Genomic DNA, 23,555 nt, shown 5'->3' with positions numbered 1-23,555 from the left:
TGTAACTGAGTAAATGTAACTAGTTACTCACCTTTGATGGTTTCTATTATATAAGCTGCAGTTTAAATCCATATGTTCACATTTGTTAAACAATGTTCAACTGTTTTTGTTTTTGTTGTTATTTGTTCAACATATGTAGATATCTTGCCTACCATCTGGTGGGAAAGTTGGAATACAACCTCAACTTCGAACGCCTTTGGGTCAATCAGCAGTCGACTTTCACAAGGCGTCACGAACTACGTCATCTTTGTGGGCCGAAGCTTAGCAGATGGGGTTCTCTTTTTCTCCTTTCCCTCCTTCCATCATGTTGTAGCCTCATCATCTGCTTGGAGGCAATAATAAATACCGTCTAATGAAAGCTCGTGTATGTTCTGGTGGGGGGGATTTGCCATCCGAAACCGATCGGTTCCGTCTGCACGCTATAGGTAATGAACGACGAGACAGAACCGGAGAGCTGGAAGAGAAACTCCGGGAGCTCCAGGTGAGGATGATTAGAGCCGCAGGGAGAGTTGAGCATCCAGGCTCACAGTTAAACATCATGGTATTATAGGATCTTCAGAATATTTTGATTTCATGTATGTTTTTTTCTAAACTGATCTGTTTATTTCATTACAAGTTAACTTAATTAACAGGCGGTATCTTGGATTTAAGCATTCATGTTTTATGTGACAAACAAACACAAAGTACCACTTTATTATGAAGTGGAAAGAAAAAAAATCATAAAGATGTGTCATGCATTTCTATTTCGCCCCCTTTAATTAGGTTATTTTGAAAAGGGGTCTACAACCTGCTTCTCTGGAGCCTCTATTGGCTCTTCAAACTTTCCACTACACCTCCTCAATAATTTGGCTAAAAATGATAAAAGAGCCAACTGTTGTTTTCAGATATATATATATATATATATATATATATATATATATATATATATATATATATATGATAATATAGGCTAGTTTTAGCTTTTTTATAGAATAAATGCATTGACATTAAAAGTAGCAGTAACATTTATTTAAATCTTTTTCTTGTCATCAGGTTGGAAACATGCTTTCTTTTTTATAATTTTCCACCAAAGTCAACATCCCGTAGAATAAATATGAAACTCTGCAAAAGATCTGTTTTTTCCATTTTAAAACCATAAATAAATAAATAAAATTGTTACGTGAGAATGGCCACATTTCCTTTACTAGATATTTTGTCAAATTTTGTCAATTTATATAGCATTTTTCAGCAGCAAGGCAGTTCAACTGTGACTGACTGTGGCTCTGTGGGAAGAGTAGTTGTCTTGTGATCAGACTTGTGATTGAACCTATCAGTTGTAGGTTCAATTCCAGCTTCCTCCTCCACATGTCAATGTGCCTACCAATCTGTGTATTGGTATATGAATGGGTGAATGTGACTCTAGTGTAAAGTGCTTTCAGTGGTAAAAATGATTGGAAGAAGGGCTATATAAGTTCAGTCCACTTACTATTCAAAGTGCCTTCAGTTGAAAGTGTTCAAAATACAAGTTGTGCTTTTCTAACAGGGTGATTTATTATTTATTTTAAATGAGGGAGTCAGTTGGAATTTGGGCTCTCAGCCATTTAGTGGTGACCCCAAGATTTTTGCTGGAGTTCTCAAACAGTAGCCTGTCTTACTGATCCTTCTCACTGTTGACAGGATGAATTTAAGTCCTCATCCAGTGGCAAGTATCTTACAAAAGGGTGATTGATAGTAATTAGAAGTTTCTGGAAATCCTGATCAACTTTGATCACTAAGATATTAATTGAAAAAAAAAAAATCTCCTCTCCTTGTACAAAAAAACTAATTTTATGCTTCTTCTCAAAAACACACCTATGTGTGCATTCATACTTGCTCACATATGCAGGTGAGCGCTAAAAGGAAACATTAGCAAAGTGATTAATATTTCTTTAACAATAATACGAAACTTGTATGTTTAAAGACGCACGCCGGCCTTGTTCTTTTGTATTACTGTCAATTTCAGGATTTAGCTATTTTTACAGATTTGTTCTTATTGTGACAAGCTTATTTCTCCATGTCCTTCTATTGTTTCTATTGTTATTACCATCCTGGGAATGTTTTTCTTTCTCTAAATCCCCTTAAGTCTTTCAAATTGCCCACAACTCAGTGTCTTTATCACCATAGTTTCTTTGATAAGCATCCATTTTGAAAGCTCAGTAAAACAATACTTAATTTCCTTCTTAATTATGTTCCAAAACTGTGTCAAGAAACAACAGCATGACTTTTTTTTTTTGTTATTCTACTGTATTTTGTCTTAAGTGATTGTTTCAGGATGCTGCATCCGCCTGTTGATCTAAGTGTGAAGAGTGAATATTTGTGCAGGGAATACTGATTTCATTTGCAATAAACTTAGATTTACTTTACTTTTAATTAAATGTAAACAGACAGAAATGCTTGTAAAAGGCAGCATATGGTAAAATTAAACTTTGTTTGCTAGATCTTACCGTGCTATTATTTTTAATGTGTGCGCAACATGTTGACTGGCATTTTCTAGCTTCTTTTAGAAACATCAAAAACAAGCTTTTTCTTTTCATCTTGACTGTTGCTGGAATCAATTTGCAACTTTACGAGATGGTAGTTTAGACTTTTATGTACAAACAAAATCAAAACAAAAAGTGCTTCCATTACTCTCGACATCATGCAGGGTAAAATGTGTTCTTTGTTCTTGTTGTTTGTAGTATTGAGCAAATGCTGGCTGTGAATCCCGGAAAGACGCCCATCAGTCTGCTGCAGGAGTATGGAACGCGGATAGGCAAAACCCCAGTGTACGACCTGCTGAAGGCCGAGGGACAGGCCCATCAGCCCAACTTCACATTCCGCGTCTCTGTTGGAGAGATCAGCTGCACCGGCCAAGGGCCCAGCAAGAAAGCAGCCAAGCACAAAGCAGCCGAGGCTGCTCTGAAGATGCTCAAGGGAGGCCTCGGAGGCCCAGTTGGAGTCGCTCTTGGAGAAGACGGTTTTACTGAAGTTGATGTGTCTGTGGATGGAGACAGGTCAGACTTCTGATTAATTTATGCAGACAAATGTTAATTCAGCGTAAATATTTTCACTTGCAAGCCAACCTAAGTGACAGCTCAGCGTTTAGCAGATGGAAGATAATGGTTTGTGTGGTTTGAGTGTTTCCTTCTTTGTTTTGTGTAGCTCTCAGTCAGAGATGAAGACTTCAAATAGTTCCCAGCAGTCTGAATGTAACCCTGTAGGAGCCCTGCAGGTAACAAATCTTTGTCTGCTATACAGTTGTATCGCAATAAATGACAATATCATTGTAAAGTTAATCTACATCAGTAACTTATGTAGATTTCTTATACACATAATGATGATTAAATTAAATTTTTATGGTTTGCACCTAATAAAACCCAAAATTTACATGTTACATCATATCTATTCATTAAAAAAGTGTCATGTTTTGATCCACAAAATCATGTGAAAGACATATGAATTGACAGGCAGAATGTCACAAAAGGTCAAAGAAGTTGCTCATCCAGAGTGTTATATCTAAACAAAATCATTGAAAGTTGAGTGAAAGGAAAAAAGATTAAAATTGCACTGCAGAACTAGGCTTCACAATGTATACAAATTTATTATCACTGCACACAAAATGCATTTGGAAAATAACTGCTTGAACTACAATAAATATTAGTTAAGTATTTAATGCCAGGCATTCTGGCTCTTTATACGAGTAATATTTTGGTGAAACTTGTTTATTACAAAATTAAAACATTTTAGAATGTAAATAAATGGTAAAGAGCAGACAATGGACAGAAACATTTGCAATAAAACCTTGTTGTAAAATCCAGGTTTTTCTATCACACGTTTTTCCTCCGCTTAACTTTCTAGTCATGTACTTGAATATAGTACTCTGTGAACAGCAAGGACCTTGTGAAGGAACTCAATTATTGTGATTGGTTAAGTTACAACATGACCATAAGATTTTAGTAGTAAGCATCCTGGTAGTTTTGGTTTGATGTAATATTCTATCTAAAAAAAAGACGGCGTGTGTAATGAATCTATATAATAAACTAGTTTAACTTTTGAAATGTATAACTGAACTAAATTAACTTTTTTTCTACTTTATTGCGATGCATCCTTTTGGTTACATTTTGTGTATTTATATTTTTTTATTTTTGGTGTTAATTTCTGTCAGGAGTTGGTGGTGCAGAAAGGATGGCGTCTGCCAGAGTACACAGTCACTCAGGAGTCTGGTCCAGCTCATCGCAAGGAGTTCACTATGACCTGCAGAGTCGAGAGATTTGTAGAAATCGGTACATTTAAAAATGTTTGACTTTTAGAATACATACTTCATGTGTTTGCTTCTGTCTCGCAAATGTGTGTTTTCTTTTTGATTTTATGTCCCACTGGATGACTAATCTGTTTTTTTTTTTCTGCTCAGGAAGCGGTACATCTAAGAAACTCGCCAAGAGAAATGCTGCCGCCAAGATGCTCTCACGGATACACAACGTGCCGGTGGATCTGAGGAGTAGCAATGACGCAGAAACAGAGGAGGACACATTTAATATTGTAAGATTCAAACAGGCGTTACGAAAATGAATAAAGATCAGAAAAAGTGATAAAGCATCAGTGTAGGAAAAGATGGCTGCTGAGGTAGAAAATGCTATACTGTAACAAGTATAATTAGTATTTTGGTCAGGAAATTTAATGTCTGCTAACTGATGTTGAATCTATGTTTCCTGTAATTAAAGCACATGGGAAGCAGGGCGGAGTCGGGTAAAAGTAAAGGCTACAGCTGCACGTGGGACTCCCTGCGCAACTCTGCTGGAGAGAAGATCCTGCAGCTCCGCAGCCACCCTCTGGGCATGCCTTCGGACTCCAACTTCTGTTCCCTGCTGAGCGACCTTTCTGCAGAGCAGCGCTTCGACGTCAGCTACCTTGATCTAGGTGAACTCATGAACTCTGAGACAGAGCTCCAATACCACTTCAGTTTGCTGCAGTCTGGCCACACCATATATATGCTTCAGCTGAGCTTCTAATGAACCTGAGTTATGACTAATTTGTTGCAAAAATATTTATACATCTCAATTTTTGGGGGAGCATTTTGCCACATTACAACCACCTGAATGTGTTTTATTTAACTTTTAGGGGGGAAATTAACAACATGTAGTGCATAGCTGTGATATGGAAGGAAAGTTGTATCTTTAATTTTATCTAAGGATAAATACAGCTGTTCTGTGAAGTCCTTAGGAGTTTATTTGAGAACAAACGGCAACATGAAGACGACTAAAACATATTAGGGATTAAGTTCTAGATGGGTTTAAAGCAGACTCGGGATATAAAACAACATCCTGTTCAATCCATCATCTGAAAATGGAAAGAGTTTTGCACAACTGCAAACATACAAAGACTTTCTGTCCACCTATGATGACAGGTAGGGGGAAATGTGTGTTAGGAAAGCTAAGACACAGTTTCCATTGTGAAATTCCATATTAGTTGCAACATCATGCTGTGGAGGAAGCTGCTCAGAGTTGTTAGGGAGTTTAATATTGCCAAATGTCCTGGAAGAAAACCCATCGAAGGGTGCAAAATACTTAAGACTGAGAGAGGTTCACCTTCCACTGTGATAACGACCTGAAACGTAGATTTAGACTGGCCTGGTCAAAGGTCAAACCAAAATCCAGTTGAGAATTTGTTGCAAAACATGGAACAACAATTCTGATGTCTTGTCACAAAGAAAGGGCAAAAGTATCAGTCTCCAGATGTGCAAAAGCATGTTACAAGAAAATAATAATAATTTAGGGCAAAATTGAACAGGTGGATATTGACTTATATTATATTATGACTCCAAAGGCTTTTGGTTTTGTTTCCTGCAGAACCCATAAAACACATTAGGTTTCTATTTATCTTTAAAAAGTTTGTCCTCTTTCCTGTAGCTATCCTGATTGCTTTGACTGAAAACTATGAAAATCAATGCAAAATACTTTCTATTTTAAGTGATATTATGCAAACGCCTATATCTGATGCAACAGTGGGACGAAGGTTGTAACCTAGTTCTGTTTGCAAATGTATCCGCTCAGACTGTCTAATGGAAAATAACAACAGTTAGTTAGCCAGAACAGAAAAGAAGCAGTAATAATATGTTCCTGTCCTGTGTTTCTGTTTTCAGAGGAGCGCAGCCTCAGCGGCCTCTGTCAGTGTTTGGTGGAGCTGTCAACGCAGCCAATCACAGTGTGCCATGGCTTCGCTCAGAACGTAGACGCTGCTCGAGCCAACGCGGCTCACAACGCACTGCAGTACCTGAAAATTATGGCAGGAGGGAAATGACACGCCTTCTCCGTTTCCTAGCCACAGACTCGAACTCACCAGTACACAATATGCCATCAAACATCTCCTCTTTGGACGAAGGAGGTATTTTTGTGACATATTTAGAAAACAAAAACAAGGAAACCTCAGATTTGACAATGAGAAACTTTTTCTGCCCTGATATTTACACATGGAGTCATTGTTTTTATTTTTTTATTGATTAATAGTGCCACTATTCATATTGCTGTCTAAAATTTCTAAACATATTATGTACAATTTTGTCATAAATTGTTTTAAAAAAAACTTTTCCCCCTTTTTTAAACTTCTGACTTCATGTAATCCAATATATTTTCCTAAATATGACCAATAAATACATATATCGCAGAAACTTTAAATGTTGCTGTATCAGAGTAGGCAATGTTTTGCAGCAAAATATAATTTGTTTTAGGTTATTTGACTAGCTAGATATAGAGTTAACTATTTATTAGTCCCAGAATGAAATCCATGTGAATGGATATGTGAAAGAAACTCCCACTCTGTCGAGAAATTGAATTATGTTAGCTGCTATCCCTTAAAAATGAGCTTCCACGAGTCTTAAAAAAATAAGACTCAAGTGACTGTTTGTTGCTGTCATTTTCTACATGTTCAAGACTGAAAACTGTAAAAAAAAAAAACTCTAAACATTTATTGGCACTATTGGTGAAGCTGTGTTAAAAGCCTTAAAACGTAGTCATCACTGCATTTTTAAAAACTTTTTTTTTTTTTTAAATCCAACTTTCATGTTATTTTAATCAGTGAGTGGGAAAAAAAAGTATTTGGAAAATAAATCATTTGCAGCAACATCACTATAAATATGAAATAATCGTTGTATTGTTATTTATACAGAAATTAATAATAATGGATTACTAAACAGTAGGGACGCTCCGATCAGGTTTGCTGCTGCCGATTCCGATACTGATCACCAATGAGGCCGACCTCTGCCGATCACCTGGATTGACTGTTAACTTTTTGCTTTAGGTATAAATGCTACTATGAGATCTGACAAAATTAAAAAATGATCTGGCAATAAATTCACCTAATTTAGGCATAAAACATGCAAAATACTTGTAGGTATAATACACCAGATATTCAGTCAAAGGACAACTGAAAAACCTGCAATCAGTAAAATAATGTTTAATAGTCTCAGTACCATAAATTATACATGAGTCAAATAAAGCTGCCTATATCGAATAAGTAAAAAAGGAAACATTCACTCAAAGTCAAACGCAGGTTGCATCAAAATAAACAATCCTTCCTGATAGCCTAGCTAGCTGATTAATGCTGGTTCTGATTGGTTGTTTCTGACCGAGCGGAGTAATTCTGCAGAACACAGGAGGAGACAGAGGAGATCGATTATTTTTTCAGAGATTATCTGCCGTGTGACAGCGAAAGCTTTAATACATATCTAAAATAGTTTCTTTTTTTAGTGCTTCAGCTTTAAGCAGAGGTTCGGATTGAGAGTTCACTGCAGATGGAGCAGAAACGTCTGTGAAATATCATTACCAGTAGCGCGTAGCGGCGGTTCAACAACGAGAACAGAACCAGCATCTTACACCGCCAGCTCGAAGACTTAAATTATTTTTCAGGTTATTTGGTTAGCTTTCAGACCATGATGCTAATTCGGGTGAGTGCGTTGAGCCTCGATGTAGTAAAACTCCGTCAAGTGTTGTTTTGTTTTGTTTTATAAATGTCGCGTTAGATTCGTTGTGTTGATGCATTGTGACGTGCTTCACCCCCGAGGTAATTTTCCACCGCAACACGCAAATTTCCTCGTTCACTCTCAGAGCGTTATAGTTCCACACCACATTGCTTAGGATTTACTGCTGCGCGCTTGCGCAGTGTGAAGGAAAGAGGAGATCGGCTGCACACGCAGGCTGCAAATGAGATACAGGTGATCGGCAACAAGAGACCTTGATCGACGATCACCGATCATACACTTTTTCACGGAAATCGGCCGATTATGATCGGTGGCCGATCGATCGGCACACCTCTACTAAACAGTTTAATATAAATGTTTAGTAATCCATGATGTCCTTTTTTTCTGGGGTACAAAATGTGACATTTCTATAAGCCACTCTTCAAAATGGAAAAACCAATAGCACATGCCCTTAAAGATGGACAAATCTGTTTTGATCTCTATAAATATGAGAATAACAATAAAACCTAGACCTGGCTATATTTACAGTGAAAGTTATAATTAGCAGGTTTATGCTGGTAGAGGAGGATGGTAATGGAGGCGAAACAAATCCCTAATTTAAAGATGAATTTACTTTAAGGCTTTTTACACCTTCTTACCAGCTGCAAATCTGTTTTTCTTGACAAGTTTCAGAAGTATGACCTTCACACATCCATATTAATAGTTTGTGAATTAGAAGCTTTATGTGTCCACAGCTGTTCTGAAGTACATTTACTCCTGAATTAAAGACTTATTATACAATGACTCAACTGTGAACACATCCTTGTTTAAAAAAAACAACAGGTTCTTATGTAAAAAAAAGAAAATAAACAATCATAAATTATTTTAGTTTCAATTCAAGCAAAACATTATTAGAGGAAAATGTAAATACCTAAGTGAATACCCATTTAAAGCACCTTTTGATTCAGTATTCCACCAATTATAATAATCCTTTCATAAAGTTCTACATCCCAGAAAGACATTTTTGACATTACTTATTACTAACTTTCAGCCAATGCTACAGGTTCCAAAGGATTAAACAATCATTGTTTGAAGGTATCAGTCAGGAGTAGATCTAAAAGAAAATCAAAGTTGTACAGGAAGGTTTTACGACAGTTTATTAGGGTCTCGTTTTTACAGGGTGTGTCAGGTGAGAGCTGCTGTAATTGTAACAAAATACATCCACTCTTTCTCACAGACCCAGCACATAAATTATAGCGTTACCTCTAAAACATTGTTAATGTCATGACCATCATTGACTTGTGTTTTGTTCAGCTCTTCTTGAACTTTGACTTGATTTGTGATTATCAGAAACTGTTGTGTCTCTGTGTAAAAGCTTTCTCCACTACTAAGAAATCCCTCCCTCTTCTACAGTATGTATTGACAAATAGTTTTAGCTATCTTCTGTTTCATGTGTTTGCCTACAAAATGCATGTGAGACATTTCTCAGAAAAGGCAGATATGCAAACTGTTTTTTTGATCATTAAAGGAGGAAGTTATGAGCTGGTTTTATTCAACTTCAGTTGAAACTCACCATCTCTCTTTGCTGGCACTTTTATACATTATAAAAATGAAATGAAATACGATCTCTACTGGACTTCGATGTTTCTTCTTTTTTTTTTCCCGATAAAACATTTTTTGTAAGAATTGAAGTTGTTTTTACCCTAATTAAAGTACCATCCCGTTACACTTCACTGTCCAAGTCTTTGCTCGTTTACACAGTTCTGTTTCACATAATCATGTTTTGCACGTTTTCTTTTTTGTCTGTAGCCTCTGAAACATTCACATTTTAAGAGTTCAAGCAAAGTCAATGTGGAGATCTGCTTTCCAACTGGAAAAGGTTTCCAGATCTTGTGGTACGTTTTAGTCCTGCCTTTTTCTCTCCGTCACCTGCCGTGTCTGTCTAACGAGGGGCTGACTTCTTCGTCTGCGTAGCCACTGCTGTCCGACTGCACGCTGTCGCCCCGCACCACTTCACCTACACAAGCAGGAAAAAAAACAACACATTCAGCTCTTCTCCAAGTTCTGCGAACTATAGACTGTTTAGCAGCTGCAGTCTAACCTGAATTTGGCACAGAAAATGCATCGTTTTCTCCTTGAAGACACCTGCTCATTGACCTGAATATGCATGTGTCACTCATCATGCTCAGTACCTTGAAAAAGTATCCACTCCCCTTGAACGTGTATTGGAATCTTATGTGATAAACCAAGTAGTGGGTAGTAAAAAGGAAAATGACAACTGTTTGTTTTTTATCTTAATAGTGTGGCTTGTATTTATATTCAGCCCCCTGAGGCAACACTTTTTTCAGAAAGTACAGCTGCAAGGCTTTCCACAAACTTTGCACATGTATGGAAGTTTTTTTATACGTTTCCCTGCAAATTAGCTGAAGCTTAGTTGGAATAGATGGAGACAGTCTGTGACTCTCAGTTATTAAAACCTGCCACTGATTTGATCTTTAGACTTTGACTCTGCTGTTCTGACCTGTTATTTGATCAATTTCATGATGGTTTTGGCTGTTTTTGATGGTTACTATCCTACCAAAGATGAATCTGCAACCCAGTCTCAAATATTTTGCAGTATTGCTCTCTATTTATTCATCTTCCTATCAACTCTGACCAAGTTCTCTTCTCCCCACAGCATGATATTCCTTTGTTAGTAGCATTTCATGGTGATGTACAGTAGTTTTCCACCTCACATAGCATTTTGGATGCATCTGACCAAAGAACCAACCTTTACGTTAGTTGTGATCCCTAGTTTCTGGTAAATTGCAGGATTTTTTTGGCCTTTCTTTCTTGACTCACTTCTGAAGAGGCTGGATTAGTGCTGTCCTAAATTAATAGTTGACTCTACTTAGAACAAGTGAATTTATTCTGAGATTAAAATCAGAATAAATCTGATTGCAGACTTTTAATCAAGTGACCCCTGAAGTAAATTGGTTATGCAGAATGTTATTGAGTGGTATCAACCTATAGCCCTGGATTAGTTTCTTTCCACTTTACAATTATGCAGTTTTTATTTCCCTAAAACATAAAATTACCCTAACCCTATGTTAAAGTTTGTGGCTGCAATTTGACAAAAAAAGTTTAAGGGATGAGAATACTTTTCCAGTCACACAGCTGCTTTTACACAAGTTGTCAGAATCCATTAGCTGACCGCTGCTAATGACTATATGACACCCTAAAGTGAGCCATAAATGAAGTGTTGCTTTCTATCACTGAGAAAGAAGAAGCATAGAAATAAAACATGCAAACTCGTTTAACACATGTGTGAGCTGATAACATCCTTCTCCTCGCCCACTTATGCACCCTGCTGTTTGTGGACCAAAAAATAATCCCCTTCAGTGTGAACAAAGAAACTTTGGTTCATATAAAGTCTTTATGCAAAAAGTCACACAAATAAATATGAGCATTTGTCACCTTTGCGTGAATGTTTTCTAGAGAGTGACGAAGTGCCGGTACTCGCTTCTGGTTGTCCAAAATCTTCCTCTCCTGCACTATGCACCTAAGAGGAGAGCAAATTAAAAATATTTAACCAAGATGCACTTTGTTCTACCAAGGAAAGAAATGTGAGCAACTACTAACCAAGAGTTTTTGGTTTAGCTTATTTAAGAGCTTCAGTTTAGCTTTTAGCTAAGCTAAACTGAAGCTTATTTACTGACTCAAAACTTCATTTGACTTTTCTTTTTGTCCTCTTAGTCTGTTGGTGTTCAGGTTTTGCTAGTATCCCAACATACTGGCCCATAAGCATTGCAGAACATATATTTTCAAAATCAAATATCCTTGTAGAAAACACTAGATAGTTTCAAAAGAGAAAATACTGATAAATCCACCAACATAAATTACTTTGTTTTTTCCAACTACAAATTACAAACTAGACATGTTTTATCTGAAATAAAACATTACTAAATTGCTTAAAATGTAGATTTTAAATCATTGTAACATTTTCAGTAAAACTGTGGTTTCCCTGAGGGGTGACTATGCTAATAAATAGATTCAGGCTTATTTGTTATGGGTTGCTGGTATTTCTCCCTTTGGCTATTTTGTACCTTTCTATCTTTGGAGCCATGTCCATCTGGACATCATGTGCTCACTTTAGCAACTAGGGATTCGAAGTATTTTTTTTATATTTAAATACTATGTGACTCTTTGAAATACTTTCTGCCAACAGGAGGTTGCTCAAAGTAACTTTGCTTTGATCAAGTGTCACAATCTGTCATATTTTAGAAAAGCTTTGCATTATTTTTTTTTCTCAAATAATTAATGAAAATACTTATTGCAAAGAAATTAGTTCATATGTCATGGACATGTTTATCAGAGTAAAACAGAATTGGATCAAATTAATATAAGCACAAAAATGGAAGTAGGAAGTGACAAAGAGGTGAATTGATCCAAAGTCTTTTTCACAACTGTTTTAATTAAGTTCAAATTAGTTATTAATTATTAAGTATCTTCTTCAGTTAGTTCCCATGCAGTTTTTTATAGTTTTCCTACAAGCACATTATATTTTCCTTTTTTTAAATTTTTATGTTTTGCTCCTATGGGCCTCCATGTTCCATGCCTGAATTGCAAATAAACCAAAATGACTTCAAAAGAAAATGATGCAAAAAAATGTTGTACAACAACAACAACGAAGCAGTTTAAAATAGCTCCTCACAAAACGGCAATGGAACACGAACCAGTGGCCAAAACTAAATATAAGCATGAAGTTCAGGAGGAAATTTCCATTTGTCATGCCAACAATCTTTCAGCCCTGATAATAATTATAGTTTACTTAGTTATTGATTGACTGATGATTGTGTAATTAATTTGTCTCACTCACTGAGTTAAGACTGATTTAAACTTCCTAAGTGCAGTTTAGATTCATCATCAAATCGTATGTTAGATTTTTAAACCATTAAAAGCTTCTGTACCTCCTCCAGCTCAAATGAGTTGACCTGCTGACGATTGCTGGAGAATTTGCCCAGGCCCGGATGGGTTAACGGGTTCAGGTACTGTCCCTCTCCCTCATTACACAGCTCTGCAGGAGTCCGCTTGGATAAGTCAGGTGAAGCATGGCAGGAGTTCCTGGAGGACGAGGACTCGTCCTCGTCTTCGAAGCCCGTCACCGTGATGCAGCAGTGAGCGTTGCTGTCTCTAGGCTCGAGAACCAGAGGTGATCCAGATCCATCCACCTGTAGGCTCTTTCTATTAGATTCAGAGTGTAAGTCTTCATTAGGCTCAGAGGTAGGGGTTTGCACTGGAGAGCTTAGTCTGTCTCTACTTTCTGTCCCAGAGATATGAAGGAAGCGGTTTTGGTTTTGACAACAGAAAGAAGCCTGATGTACACGCTCCACTATTGGAGGGCAGATTAGATCATATGAAACTTTGGCGGCAGGAGTCCTTGTGTCCCTTTGTGTCAAACATGAGTCCAGCTCTGACCGATTTGTGGCTAGCAGAGTTTCTGTTTCTATCACGGTTTCTCTTGACAATGATGACGTTAGAGATGTTCTTTCACAATATTCTTGTCTGACATTATCAGCATTATCTGCCTCTTCGTTGTCAGGCGTCTCCTCCTTGCAAATGTCTGTGTCCTCTACAGTCTGCTTCACTTGCGCTATATCTCCACCATCTGATAGCAGCCTAAAATCCTCACAAGATCCACACCTGTCATGTTCCCCCAAATCCAGCTTCTTGGCACTCCCGGTCTTGAATTTCAGCATTACATCCACCACGTCAGGAAGGCTGGATCTCTTTCTGGGTGAGGGCTGTGGAGAGGTGGAGTCCGACCCGCGAGGAGAGCCGGTGTAGAGGCACATTTTGTTTACAGTGTCCTTCAGCCTCTCCACAGGAGAGCGAGGCTCGCTGCGAACACTGGTCCTAAACCGTTCAATCCTCTCCACAGGAGAGGAGAAGCTGAACTCTGGCGTGGCCAGCTTCTGGAGAGGAGTGCGGGACACGTGGGAGTAGAGGGAATAGAAAGCATTGGCCATGGCTGTAAGCACTTGCACTTGTCTGAAACGACCTGTAAGAAGAATAGAATGCAAATAAACAGATGCAAACCACTTTGCTTCTTCACACTTCTAGCAATGCAAGACCACTCCACTGACATATAGATAGAGAGATGTAACGAATCCATACTGGCAAGTGAAAGGCTGGGGTCCTCCTCTCTTATTCGCCGGATCTGGGCGTCCAGGAAGAGGCGGAAGTTGATGCCTTGAGCCTGAGAGGGGAAGGTGAAGAATCGAGGAGGGATGCGAACGGTGACCTGCGGTTCTTCGCAGCCAAAACCCAGTTCGTACAGAGTCTCCTCTGCATCCTCTGAACATATCTGCAGAACCTCTGACACACTGAAAGAAGACATACATTCAGGCGCATCTCAATTATTTCACATCAAACAATTTATTTCAGAAATAAATGTATTTTAAAAGTGAAGCTCATAAAAAATTCTATTCTCAGACTTTAAGCTATAGCTGAGAATTACTATACTGACTATATTATGTTTGCCGTTTATGTTATTTGAACATCTCTCATTGTTTTGTTGTGCTATACAACTTTCTGTTTAAGTTACTGGTGACTTTCTACTTAAACGGTTTTGTTTCAATGTGTTATAGAAATAAAATTAACTTTGACTGTAAAAGTTAAGTGGCAGGAAAAAGAGTGACAGAATAAGTTCCACAAATAAAAGGTGTGATACAGTTAAGATACTGAACAATCTGCTTCTTTAGCAAAAACCTTAGCTGTATTAATATGGTTACTACATAAAATGTATGGATTAAACCAATTTCCAAACCTCACCTTGATACTGTTTTCCAAGTGGAGGAGGAAAGGCAGCTGGAGGCCATGCTGTGGCCCAGGTTGAGTGACGGTGGGCATAGTTTCTGGAGAGGAGTACTAAAAAAAAAAAAAAAAAAGTGAAATGTTACAATACCTAAAACTTTTTAAAGTGGTCAGATATCAAGCGACTCACTCACTCCTTTCCAGGGGGAGAAATGCCAAAAAAAGTTTGATTTTGAGTTTGAGATGCAAGTAAACAACAAACCTGCTGCTGACCCTGCTGAGCTGTTTTGTGAAGGAACGATTTCTGGACAGGCATTATGGAGAACAATAAATAAAAAAAAAAAAAAAAGAAAAATAGTTCAGCAAAGTTTCTCGAGAAATGTTTTGCAAATTCAGAAATTCAAATAGTTTTGGTACAACATTTCCAGAAATTTTACAGTAACTTCCAGGTAAGCTACAGCAAAGAAATAGCTTCAGGGTGTGAATGTGTGAAACATGTATTTTTACCAGGACTTTAATTATTTTTCAAAAATAAAAAAACTATATTAGTTATGCGAGATGTGTAGAAAACAGTTGAACCAGTGGAAAGTTTCTACTTACCGATAGTTAGTTGTAGTTCCTCCAAAGTTTATAATTGAGGCTGAGGGAAAAAATATTAAGCATTAATTATTGCTGATGACAGTAAGAACTACTTTATGTGACAATAAAGAAATTAGCAATTTAGTATCTGTAATATGAATTTAACAGAATGAATCTGAAGAGAAAACATCTATTTTATTACTTCATTTTAAGATTTAAATGTTGCTTGGATATCCATTCGTTTTCTGGGTTGTTTTCCATCCAGTCGAGAACTGCAGCTGTTTTTTATTTTTACAATCTACAAAAATGCGGCAACTTCACTGCTTATCTTTGCGGCTTGGTTCTAGTTTAGCGTAAATGTTAAATTATCTCTCTGAAATGATCATTGCATAATACCTAGATTGCAACGACACGAAATATTCCAACAAGATAAGGAGGTAAAAAAAATACTTGAGACAAGCTTTTCTTTTTCACATGTGAAAAGTCCTGCCTACTGATCCAGGAGCGGAGTTTAAAAATAACCATAACCAAACAATACCCGATTTGCTTATTTAAAACTTTTGCCGACTCATTACTTCCCCTTACTTGTCTGTGTGTGCAAATTTAGGTTGAAGCCATATTTCAGATAATCAAATTAAATAGAGATCGTCATGAATATTGCCCTTTGAGGACATAGAAACCATTTTGTGGCGTGAGTGTTTGCGTGTTTGAGTTCATGTCTGATCATACCATCAGCTCCAAGGCTCAGGTCGTCACAAAAGGTGTTGGCTTGCAGTGCAGACTCTTAAAAAGCAATCAGATATGGAAATGTTACACTTTAAACATGTTACATTTTAAATTAGACACTGTGCAAATTATGCAGACGTTAAATTAAGATTTTTAAACTCACATATTTAAAGCTTTTGCAATTATTTATTTATTTCAACCTCACCAGTTGAAACAGATTTTAGCTTATCGCAATAAGCATGATACAGAAAACGCTAAATAACCCAGTTAGAGATGCAATTCCCTCAATATGATGAATAAGGAAAATCAGCAGACATCTAACCAAACTTTTTCTGGATATTATCAAGTAATAGAGCTTTGATTTCATTATACAGCATTTTTAATTGCGGAAGCTAGAGGTGTTTTTAGGTAAAATCCCCACATGAAAATAAGAAATATGAGGCGTTGTACTGAACGCCATACATTTGAATTGATCCTGCTCTTTTTTCAACATTTTCTCAAGCACCCTAATGGTAAGGTGTTCATGGTAGGGTGTGTGTGTGTGTCTCACCGAAACTTAGCTGGCTGCTGTTCTCCAAGCGGACATCAGATCTGCAAGACACAGATGCACAAACACAATCAAGTCATTTGCATGCTTCTATCAAACATGGTGCTGCGTTTGCATCTCTGGTTTCATGTGAAAAAGGATAGCAGGCAAGGTCACAGTGAAAGTTTGTTCCACCCTTCATAATCAGCATTCTGCTGAAGTCTTGCAACTTCCTCTTGTAGAGAAATATTAACATTCAGGTTAACGCCAAGCAAATCTACTCATTTTCATTTTCACTTCTGAGAATACATTCAGGCACCAGCTATTCCTCTAAATGCTCTCAGCAGGGTAGTAAAAGCCCATTTAGATGGTGATTTACTGTCCTCTGGGGTGTTTCTGCATTCCACAAGTGCTTCTCTCTCAGTGACTGACACTAAACCATAAAGTATTGTTTCTTGTTTCTACAATCTGTTTCATAAAAAAAAAAAGGAAGAAACTGTTATTTCCTATACCTCAAGGTAATTTCAGATACGTCAAAGAGCTGAAGCTGTACTCATGAGTTATTTTTGTACTGGGAACTTTTACACCTTTTAAATCATGACACCCCTGGTGAAACAGCTAAAAAGGAAAAAAAAAAAGAATCTAACTCAAGAGAAGGTCACCTCAGCAATTTCAGTTTGTGGTTGATTGAAAGCTTATTTTTCTTTTTCTCTTTTTCCAGTGGAACTATAAGAATGCAGCACCTCAGGCTACTGCAGCAGAAAAAAACTTCTGTGGTAACCTCACAACATCACCTTGCTGCACCACCTGACTTCAGAGAGAGTTTCCACTCTCGCTGCACTCTGTTGTCTGCTGTAGTTTCCATTGATATACATCTTACCAGCTGGAAAATGTGAAAGTCAGCAGTTATGAACTTATTAAAAAAACAAAAAAACAAAAACAGGTTAACTCACCCACAACCAAGGAGCCAGTTCTCAATCTTTCCAGTGAAGCTGGCTGTGAAAATGACACATATGAGTACTCTTATGAAGTAAACATGTTCCTCATTGACAGCTCTGATCACAGTGAACTAACTTGTTTTTCCGTCTAGAAAAGTTAAAATCTGATCAAATTAAATACAGTGGGTAAAGTACTTAAAGAGTCGTGTTTGCCCTCACCATCAGAAAAGACATCATCGTCATCTGCTATGGAGGCCGAGGCTGCGAGGTTACACAGCGGACCCTCCAAGTCCTCCACTGTCGGCCATTGCCGGCTGCTGTTGATCCAGGCTCGCCGCCTGACGGTGGACGATGACCTATCCATCACCTCAATTCATCAATGGCTGCAGGGCATGACGGGTTCAAAGCTCTGAAACAAAAAAAATTAAATGTAATTCAAGATTTTTATTGTTGTTTGATTTTTGAGCCTGATGATATTTTCAAGATATTTTAAGACTATTTCCAAAAGATATTTAAGAATCTGCTTTCATTTTTCTGTATGAGCAAACACATTCCCAGAAAAGCTGAGAAGATTGTCAAAACATGTTTCAATGTGTGACATGTTCATTTGTTTGAATCTTTATAGTCAAAGCCAAAGTGCAGATCAAATACAGACAAAACAGGTTTTTGTTTTTTTTGTTTTTTTTGAGGATACAGTTCATCTTAACTGCTAAGAACTGCTTAGAATGACAAAATTGAGCATAAAACAAGAATCCACCATATGTTTAGTATTTCCAAGTATGGACTGATTGTAGCTCACCTCATTGCTCCAACTCAGAAAAAAAATCATAGATTCAAAAAGAATTTTACATATCAAATTTACCAAAAATGTGTCTTTCACCATCTAAAGAGCAAATGAAGTCTTCAAGACATGAAGTCACAGCTGCACGAGAATTTTTGGCAACAAAGATTCTGTAGCAACTAAGACAAACTTTATTATTAAAAACTGTCCAACTCTGTACCTAGAACTTACATTTGGAATTATATTTGGGAGTGAAGAAGGTAAATAATGCCACTCTCAAGTTTCAAGGGACGAGAGAATCTCGAAAACAAAGAGAGCAGACATGTTCTGTGCTCAGAAAGGTCCATGCAACAGCTGTGTTTGGGGGAAGAAAAGAACATGAGGACATAAGAGCTGAAAGAAATGCTAGTAATGGTGTAATGGTTCAACCATGAGGTCCTTTAACGGGTGAGTAGTTATGAGTTTTCCAGAGCTGACAGGCATAGGCCAGTTACTAGTATCAAAGTAATCCAAAGTTTCAAGTTATGGTTACAAAACTGCTACATTTTTACCTAACACTGTCCCAGTTTGAAGACATTTCATCAACACGAGACTGGAGTTTTCTTGGCTCTACGGCATTAAGTCACTGTTGACCATCTACTAGCTTTTGCTTCACAAGAGATGGACAAGATAGACAAATTTAGCAGCTGGGAAATATAATCTGTAATGAGAAACACAAACAATTGAACAAAAGGATCACAGTGTGTAAATCTTATTAAGATAATTTTGCTTTAAAGCTACAGTTGACTGCAGGCCAAATGCCTGAACTGATAGCCTAATCAAATATCAGCTCATTATTCTTTCTCAAATATGACGAGGCTGACAAAGAAAAGCATTTTTATTCTGTGCAGAAAGTACCTAATGTTGTTTATTCTATATCTTTGCTTGTGTCTTACTAGTGAGACACAAGCAAGATTACTTTTCATAATTGTAATAATCAGTAAGCTTTATTGTGTTTCCAAAAGTACCAGCATATGTCTTGCTTTTCAGTTTTAGATGAAAGCGATTAGATCCTGTAATTGTGGCATCTTTTGAGCTCACTTTTGCAAGTCTGGGAGAACATTAGCAGGTGATGTTCAGTGCAGATTATGTTACTGTGGCTTCTCTGACACACAGTGTATATTTGTTCTCCTGCCAATTTCCTGCTGTTCCGGTCAGTGGAGTCATCTGAAAACTGTTGCAAGTTGGAAAATCTGACCAGAAGAACTGGAAAATGCTGAGAAGTTAAAACCTGGAGTCTAGCAAGATTGGAGACAGATAGAGCTTGCAAAATAACACTTTATGTCTTAAGTTTCCAAATGCAAATGATAAAATTAAGGAAGCGTTGGAGTAAGTTTATTCCATTACTTTTTTAAAAATGTGTTTAAATATATAAACTTTCTTAACAAAAGTGAAGCTTGCCAGGAGAAATAATAAAAAACTGTCTTTTGTATTTGATTTAGCTTGGTTTTTGCATTTTTCTAAAGCTTCCCCGCCTTTTTAGCGGAAATGTGGCATGACTTGGCAGCCCACACAACTGAAATCCTCTTCCACAGTGTTTGAATATGGATGTTGTGTTGTAAGATTTCATACAAAATAGATCTGTTAAAAGATTGTACAGTTGTATGCCCCTATTAATATATATATATTATATATATATATATATATATATATATATATATATATATATATATATATATATATATATATATATATATATATATATATATATATATATATATATATATATATATATATGTGTGTGTATATCTCTGCACCAAGCCAAAACTAGGGTAAAATAACAATATTGCAGATCAGGACAAACCATATACAAAATATGCACAAGTTGAAATAAAAATAGTCCCATGAAGAGATCATGTTATCATAAACCTTATGTCTTCTCAAAATTGTACTAATTAGTCTCTTCCAAACTTAAGACAGTTCAAATTAAACCATGATAAAAAGAGGAATGTGCCTGAAAACAAAATGATTTCAGTCCAGGCAACATTGTACAGAAAATAATAATTTGACTTACTGTGTGGTTATATTGCAGTGCAGACTAGTGCAAGCATAGGAACCATTAATGATAAAATCAGCACGACCGTAGATCATTTTCACCGAGGTTTATGGCAAACCTTAATAAAAAAGAACTTGAAGGACTTATCTTGATATAAATAGATATAGCCTATTCGACTTTCGGAAGGTGCTTTCTACATTTGATCAAGTGTGCAGACCAAATGTAAAAGTAGAAACATCTTCAAAATGCAACAAGTTGAGTTAAAATACATTTACTTTTCTACACTACTAAGCAGCGAGTAAACTTTCAAAAGAGACGAGAGTTTTTACCTTCATGCACGCTGCAGGTTTCAGTTCTGTAAGCGGCGCACTTGCTCTGGTTTCCTGTTGAACCGGACTCACTGAGGCAGACAGTATGAGCGCCTTCATCCGCCGTCTTTAAGCGGTCTGTTAAAATAGCCTCCGCTCAGCGCGCCTGCCTCTATCAGAGATGGGCCCAGAGATAAATAGCCGGGGTTTGAGCTGATTTCCAGCGAAGCCTGTCCCCTGCTCAGCGCGGACAGGTTGGATCATTGCTTGGCCGTGGCGCGTCTGAGGAAGTGAGTTTGCATCTCATCTGACAGACTGAAGTTATCAGCGTGGCGTGGGACGCAGCTGCGGCACATCCTGCATGAAACAAGCGCTCACCCTGACAGGTTGCTGGAAATGTCATGGGTAACGCTGTTAGTACAACACGATGTTTTTTTTTTTTCTCGTTTTTTTTATTGCCTGCTTTACAAATCAGGAAAATGTAAGCTTAGTTTCCGCAAAGTAACTGTGTGGCATTGTTTTATTTTTATTTGGGGTTTTCCACATTACAGTAATGTATTTAGCATCCTCTAAATAAACAATCCGTAAGGACGAAGAGCATTATGTCAGATTTAAACAATTGCCTGCGGTTAAAGTTACGTTATTTCCACTTTTGGTATGAGTAAGACCACAATGCATAACTTTGGTATGACCTTCCCGAAAGTGCAATTTTTTTTTTTTTTTTTTTTTTTTTTCTCGCATGCAAAAATAGAGATTTTGTAAGGAAGTTTCTTGGTGAGTCAAGTACAAGCATATTTTAACCAAAAATGCATCAGACACACTTTTACAGTATAAGACAAAGTTTTTGTTTGTACACAAGTGTTGTTGTTCTAATATTTGTATCTGTTTAGCCTAAAGTGTCATTTAGAGGTCAAGTGGATATACAGCAGGCATTGGTGTAACGTTCCAATATATTATATTACCTACTGTAAGTATTGGTTTTAAAAGCCTTTTTTGTGAAAGAAAAGAAACTGTAAATGTATCTCTTCTGTCTGAATTTGTTATCTGGTAATGACACTTACTTGAGTACTTTTTTTGGCTATTAATAAAAAGTCATTCAACTTAACTGAAGATGTTTTTATTCTAACAAAGCTTACACCATGAGTTAATCACATTTCAAACATTTTTTTTATGTGCATTTTATTGTTCTTTGCCCTGTAACACTTTAAATTCTTAATTATTATCTACAAGGCAGGGAAGTCTTTTAATTGATGCAAATAATTGATGACTTATGTTATAAATCCACTTGATGAATGCTTGTGGTTTGGTTCCTCTGTGCCTAACTGGGTCATGTCGGGTTCTCTAGAGAGCTTGCTGGCACTCCCCTGACATTCCCATGTTGCACTCTGTTCTTATAGTCTCTGCTACGTGGGTTGCTCCAGTGTTGTTTGCATTTCAGCCACAGCCTGCTAGTGGCTTCCTCTGCCTCCTTTCTGAGTGATTTTGGTCACAAGCTTTGATCTGCTTGAGCTTCTGACTCCACGTCTAGACAGAATACCCCAAAGAAGCCGTAATATTTTGACTGAAAATCCCCCTGCAGGCATTCATGGATGAGACTCTGCGCATCTCGAGTTTCTTTCTGACCTCCATCATGCTCTAGTTCAGTTGTGCATGTGCAATTAGAGCCACATTTTGTTGGCTCTAACAAAACATTTGTACATTTTTCAGGGTAACACCAAAATAGCTCATTGTTAAAGCTGTTAGCTGCAGTTGGTCTATGTATATTTACATTTTTTCTTGAACTCAATGGTGTTACCAACATGTATTTTTAAATTTACATTTGTACTTAAACATACTTCAAGAAAACATTTTAATTTTTTTTTATTCTTTTTTCCCCAAACATAAAAGGACAGCTTGAACATAGTGTGCTGGAGAGTTTAAGACTTTTTACGCTGCAGCAGTGATTGAGATTCACAACTAATATCCAGACAGAGATTGTTCAAAACTTGTGGCAAACCTAGAAACTAAGACTTACTGTATTATGTTATACAGCAAAACTATATGGACTAATATTTTGTGCCCACACTACTGAAAGAGTAGTGGAGTAAAAAGAATGTAAACGGTTTTGGTGTATTAGAAAATATCTTGCTCATCACACATAACTTTAAATTCCTGTGTCACGTGAACATAGCAATCAGAGAATAAGTTTTCAGAGAGTAGAAGGGCCAGAATGTTTTTTTTTTATCTTGATGTGGGGAAAAAAATCTGAAAAACACAAGGTCAGAGGTCAACAACTGATTAGATTCAAAGTTGCTAAAGCTTGTAGATCGTTCCCTACGAGAAGTTAAAATCTTTACATATAATTTACAACTTATCTTTCCATTAAATATCCACTACTTTATCCTTGACCTCCCAAGTGTATTCATTGATATTTGTTCACTAAAGTTAACTAAAAAACCTATGAGGCCTTCAAAGAAAAGCTGCATTTACACAGAGATTAAATCCCACCCAAACTGACTCTGTTTAACGTGACTTCTACAGGCTATTGGTTGCATTTTATTTGGTGCTATCAGAGAAACAAGAACCCTTTCTATTTGTAAGCAAAAATTTCAAAAACCATTATGATTTTTTTTTCCCACTTTACAGTTATGCTCAAGAAGTGTGATATGAAAGTATAAAATTCTGTGTATTTCATGTCATTTCATATAAAAAATTTGATGTTACAACATGTCATCACTTTAGGCTGGGATATGTACAAATCATGGTATTGAATAAACTTCCTTTGCACTGATTAATGTATACTTTATTAGACTACATCCTGAATTGTTACAGTGTTAGAAATACTTCTGCAGTTTCAAATTGGTCAGGGTATAAGTATTTACAACCATTCTGTTATATGCAGCAGCCTGTAATGCCTCTGGGTGACTTCAGACAGACCGG

At 37.0% G+C, this 23,555-nt stretch overlaps 2 protein-coding genes across 2 annotated transcripts; one reads left to right on the top strand and one right to left on the bottom strand.

Moving 5' to 3' along the window:
* Nucleotides 1-226: 226 nt before the first annotated feature.
* On the top strand, nucleotides 227-9,676 carry tarbp2 (TAR (HIV) RNA binding protein 2). Its single transcript, XM_015004821.2, has 7 exons — nucleotides 227-481; nucleotides 2,697-3,011; nucleotides 3,160-3,229; nucleotides 4,163-4,280; nucleotides 4,409-4,536; nucleotides 4,719-4,914; nucleotides 6,137-9,676. The coding sequence occupies exons 1-7, from the start codon at nucleotides 429-431 to the stop codon at nucleotides 6,292-6,294; spliced, it is 1,038 nt and encodes a 345-aa protein (XP_014860307.1). The 5' UTR covers nucleotides 227-428; the 3' UTR covers nucleotides 6,295-9,676.
* Nucleotides 9,089-20,960, bottom strand: tespa1 (thymocyte expressed, positive selection associated 1). The gene is made up of 12 exons (XM_015004783.2): nucleotides 20,658-20,960; nucleotides 17,732-17,921; nucleotides 17,528-17,570; nucleotides 16,599-16,639; nucleotides 16,052-16,105; nucleotides 15,344-15,383; nucleotides 15,006-15,047; nucleotides 14,762-14,857; nucleotides 14,105-14,313; nucleotides 12,898-13,988; nucleotides 11,405-11,489; nucleotides 9,089-9,965 (listed from the first exon to the last, which is right to left on the bottom strand). Exons 2-12 carry the CDS (start codon nucleotides 17,874-17,876, stop codon nucleotides 9,874-9,876), a joined length of 1,938 nt encoding a protein of 645 aa, XP_014860269.2. The 5' UTR covers nucleotides 17,877-17,921; nucleotides 20,658-20,960; the 3' UTR covers nucleotides 9,089-9,873.
* Between the last annotated feature and the right edge of the window lie 2,595 nt (nucleotides 20,961-23,555).

The sequence above is a fragment of the Poecilia mexicana genome, unplaced genomic scaffold (assembly GCF_051168715.1).
Source record: "Poecilia mexicana isolate PSO_F unplaced genomic scaffold, ASM5116871v1 scaffold_5, whole genome shotgun sequence".
In the NCBI taxonomy this organism is placed as follows: Eukaryota; Metazoa; Chordata; class Actinopteri; order Cyprinodontiformes; family Poeciliidae; genus Poecilia; species Poecilia mexicana.
Note: the sequence above shows the minus strand (reverse complement) of the source record. Positions and strands in the feature narration are given on the sequence as shown.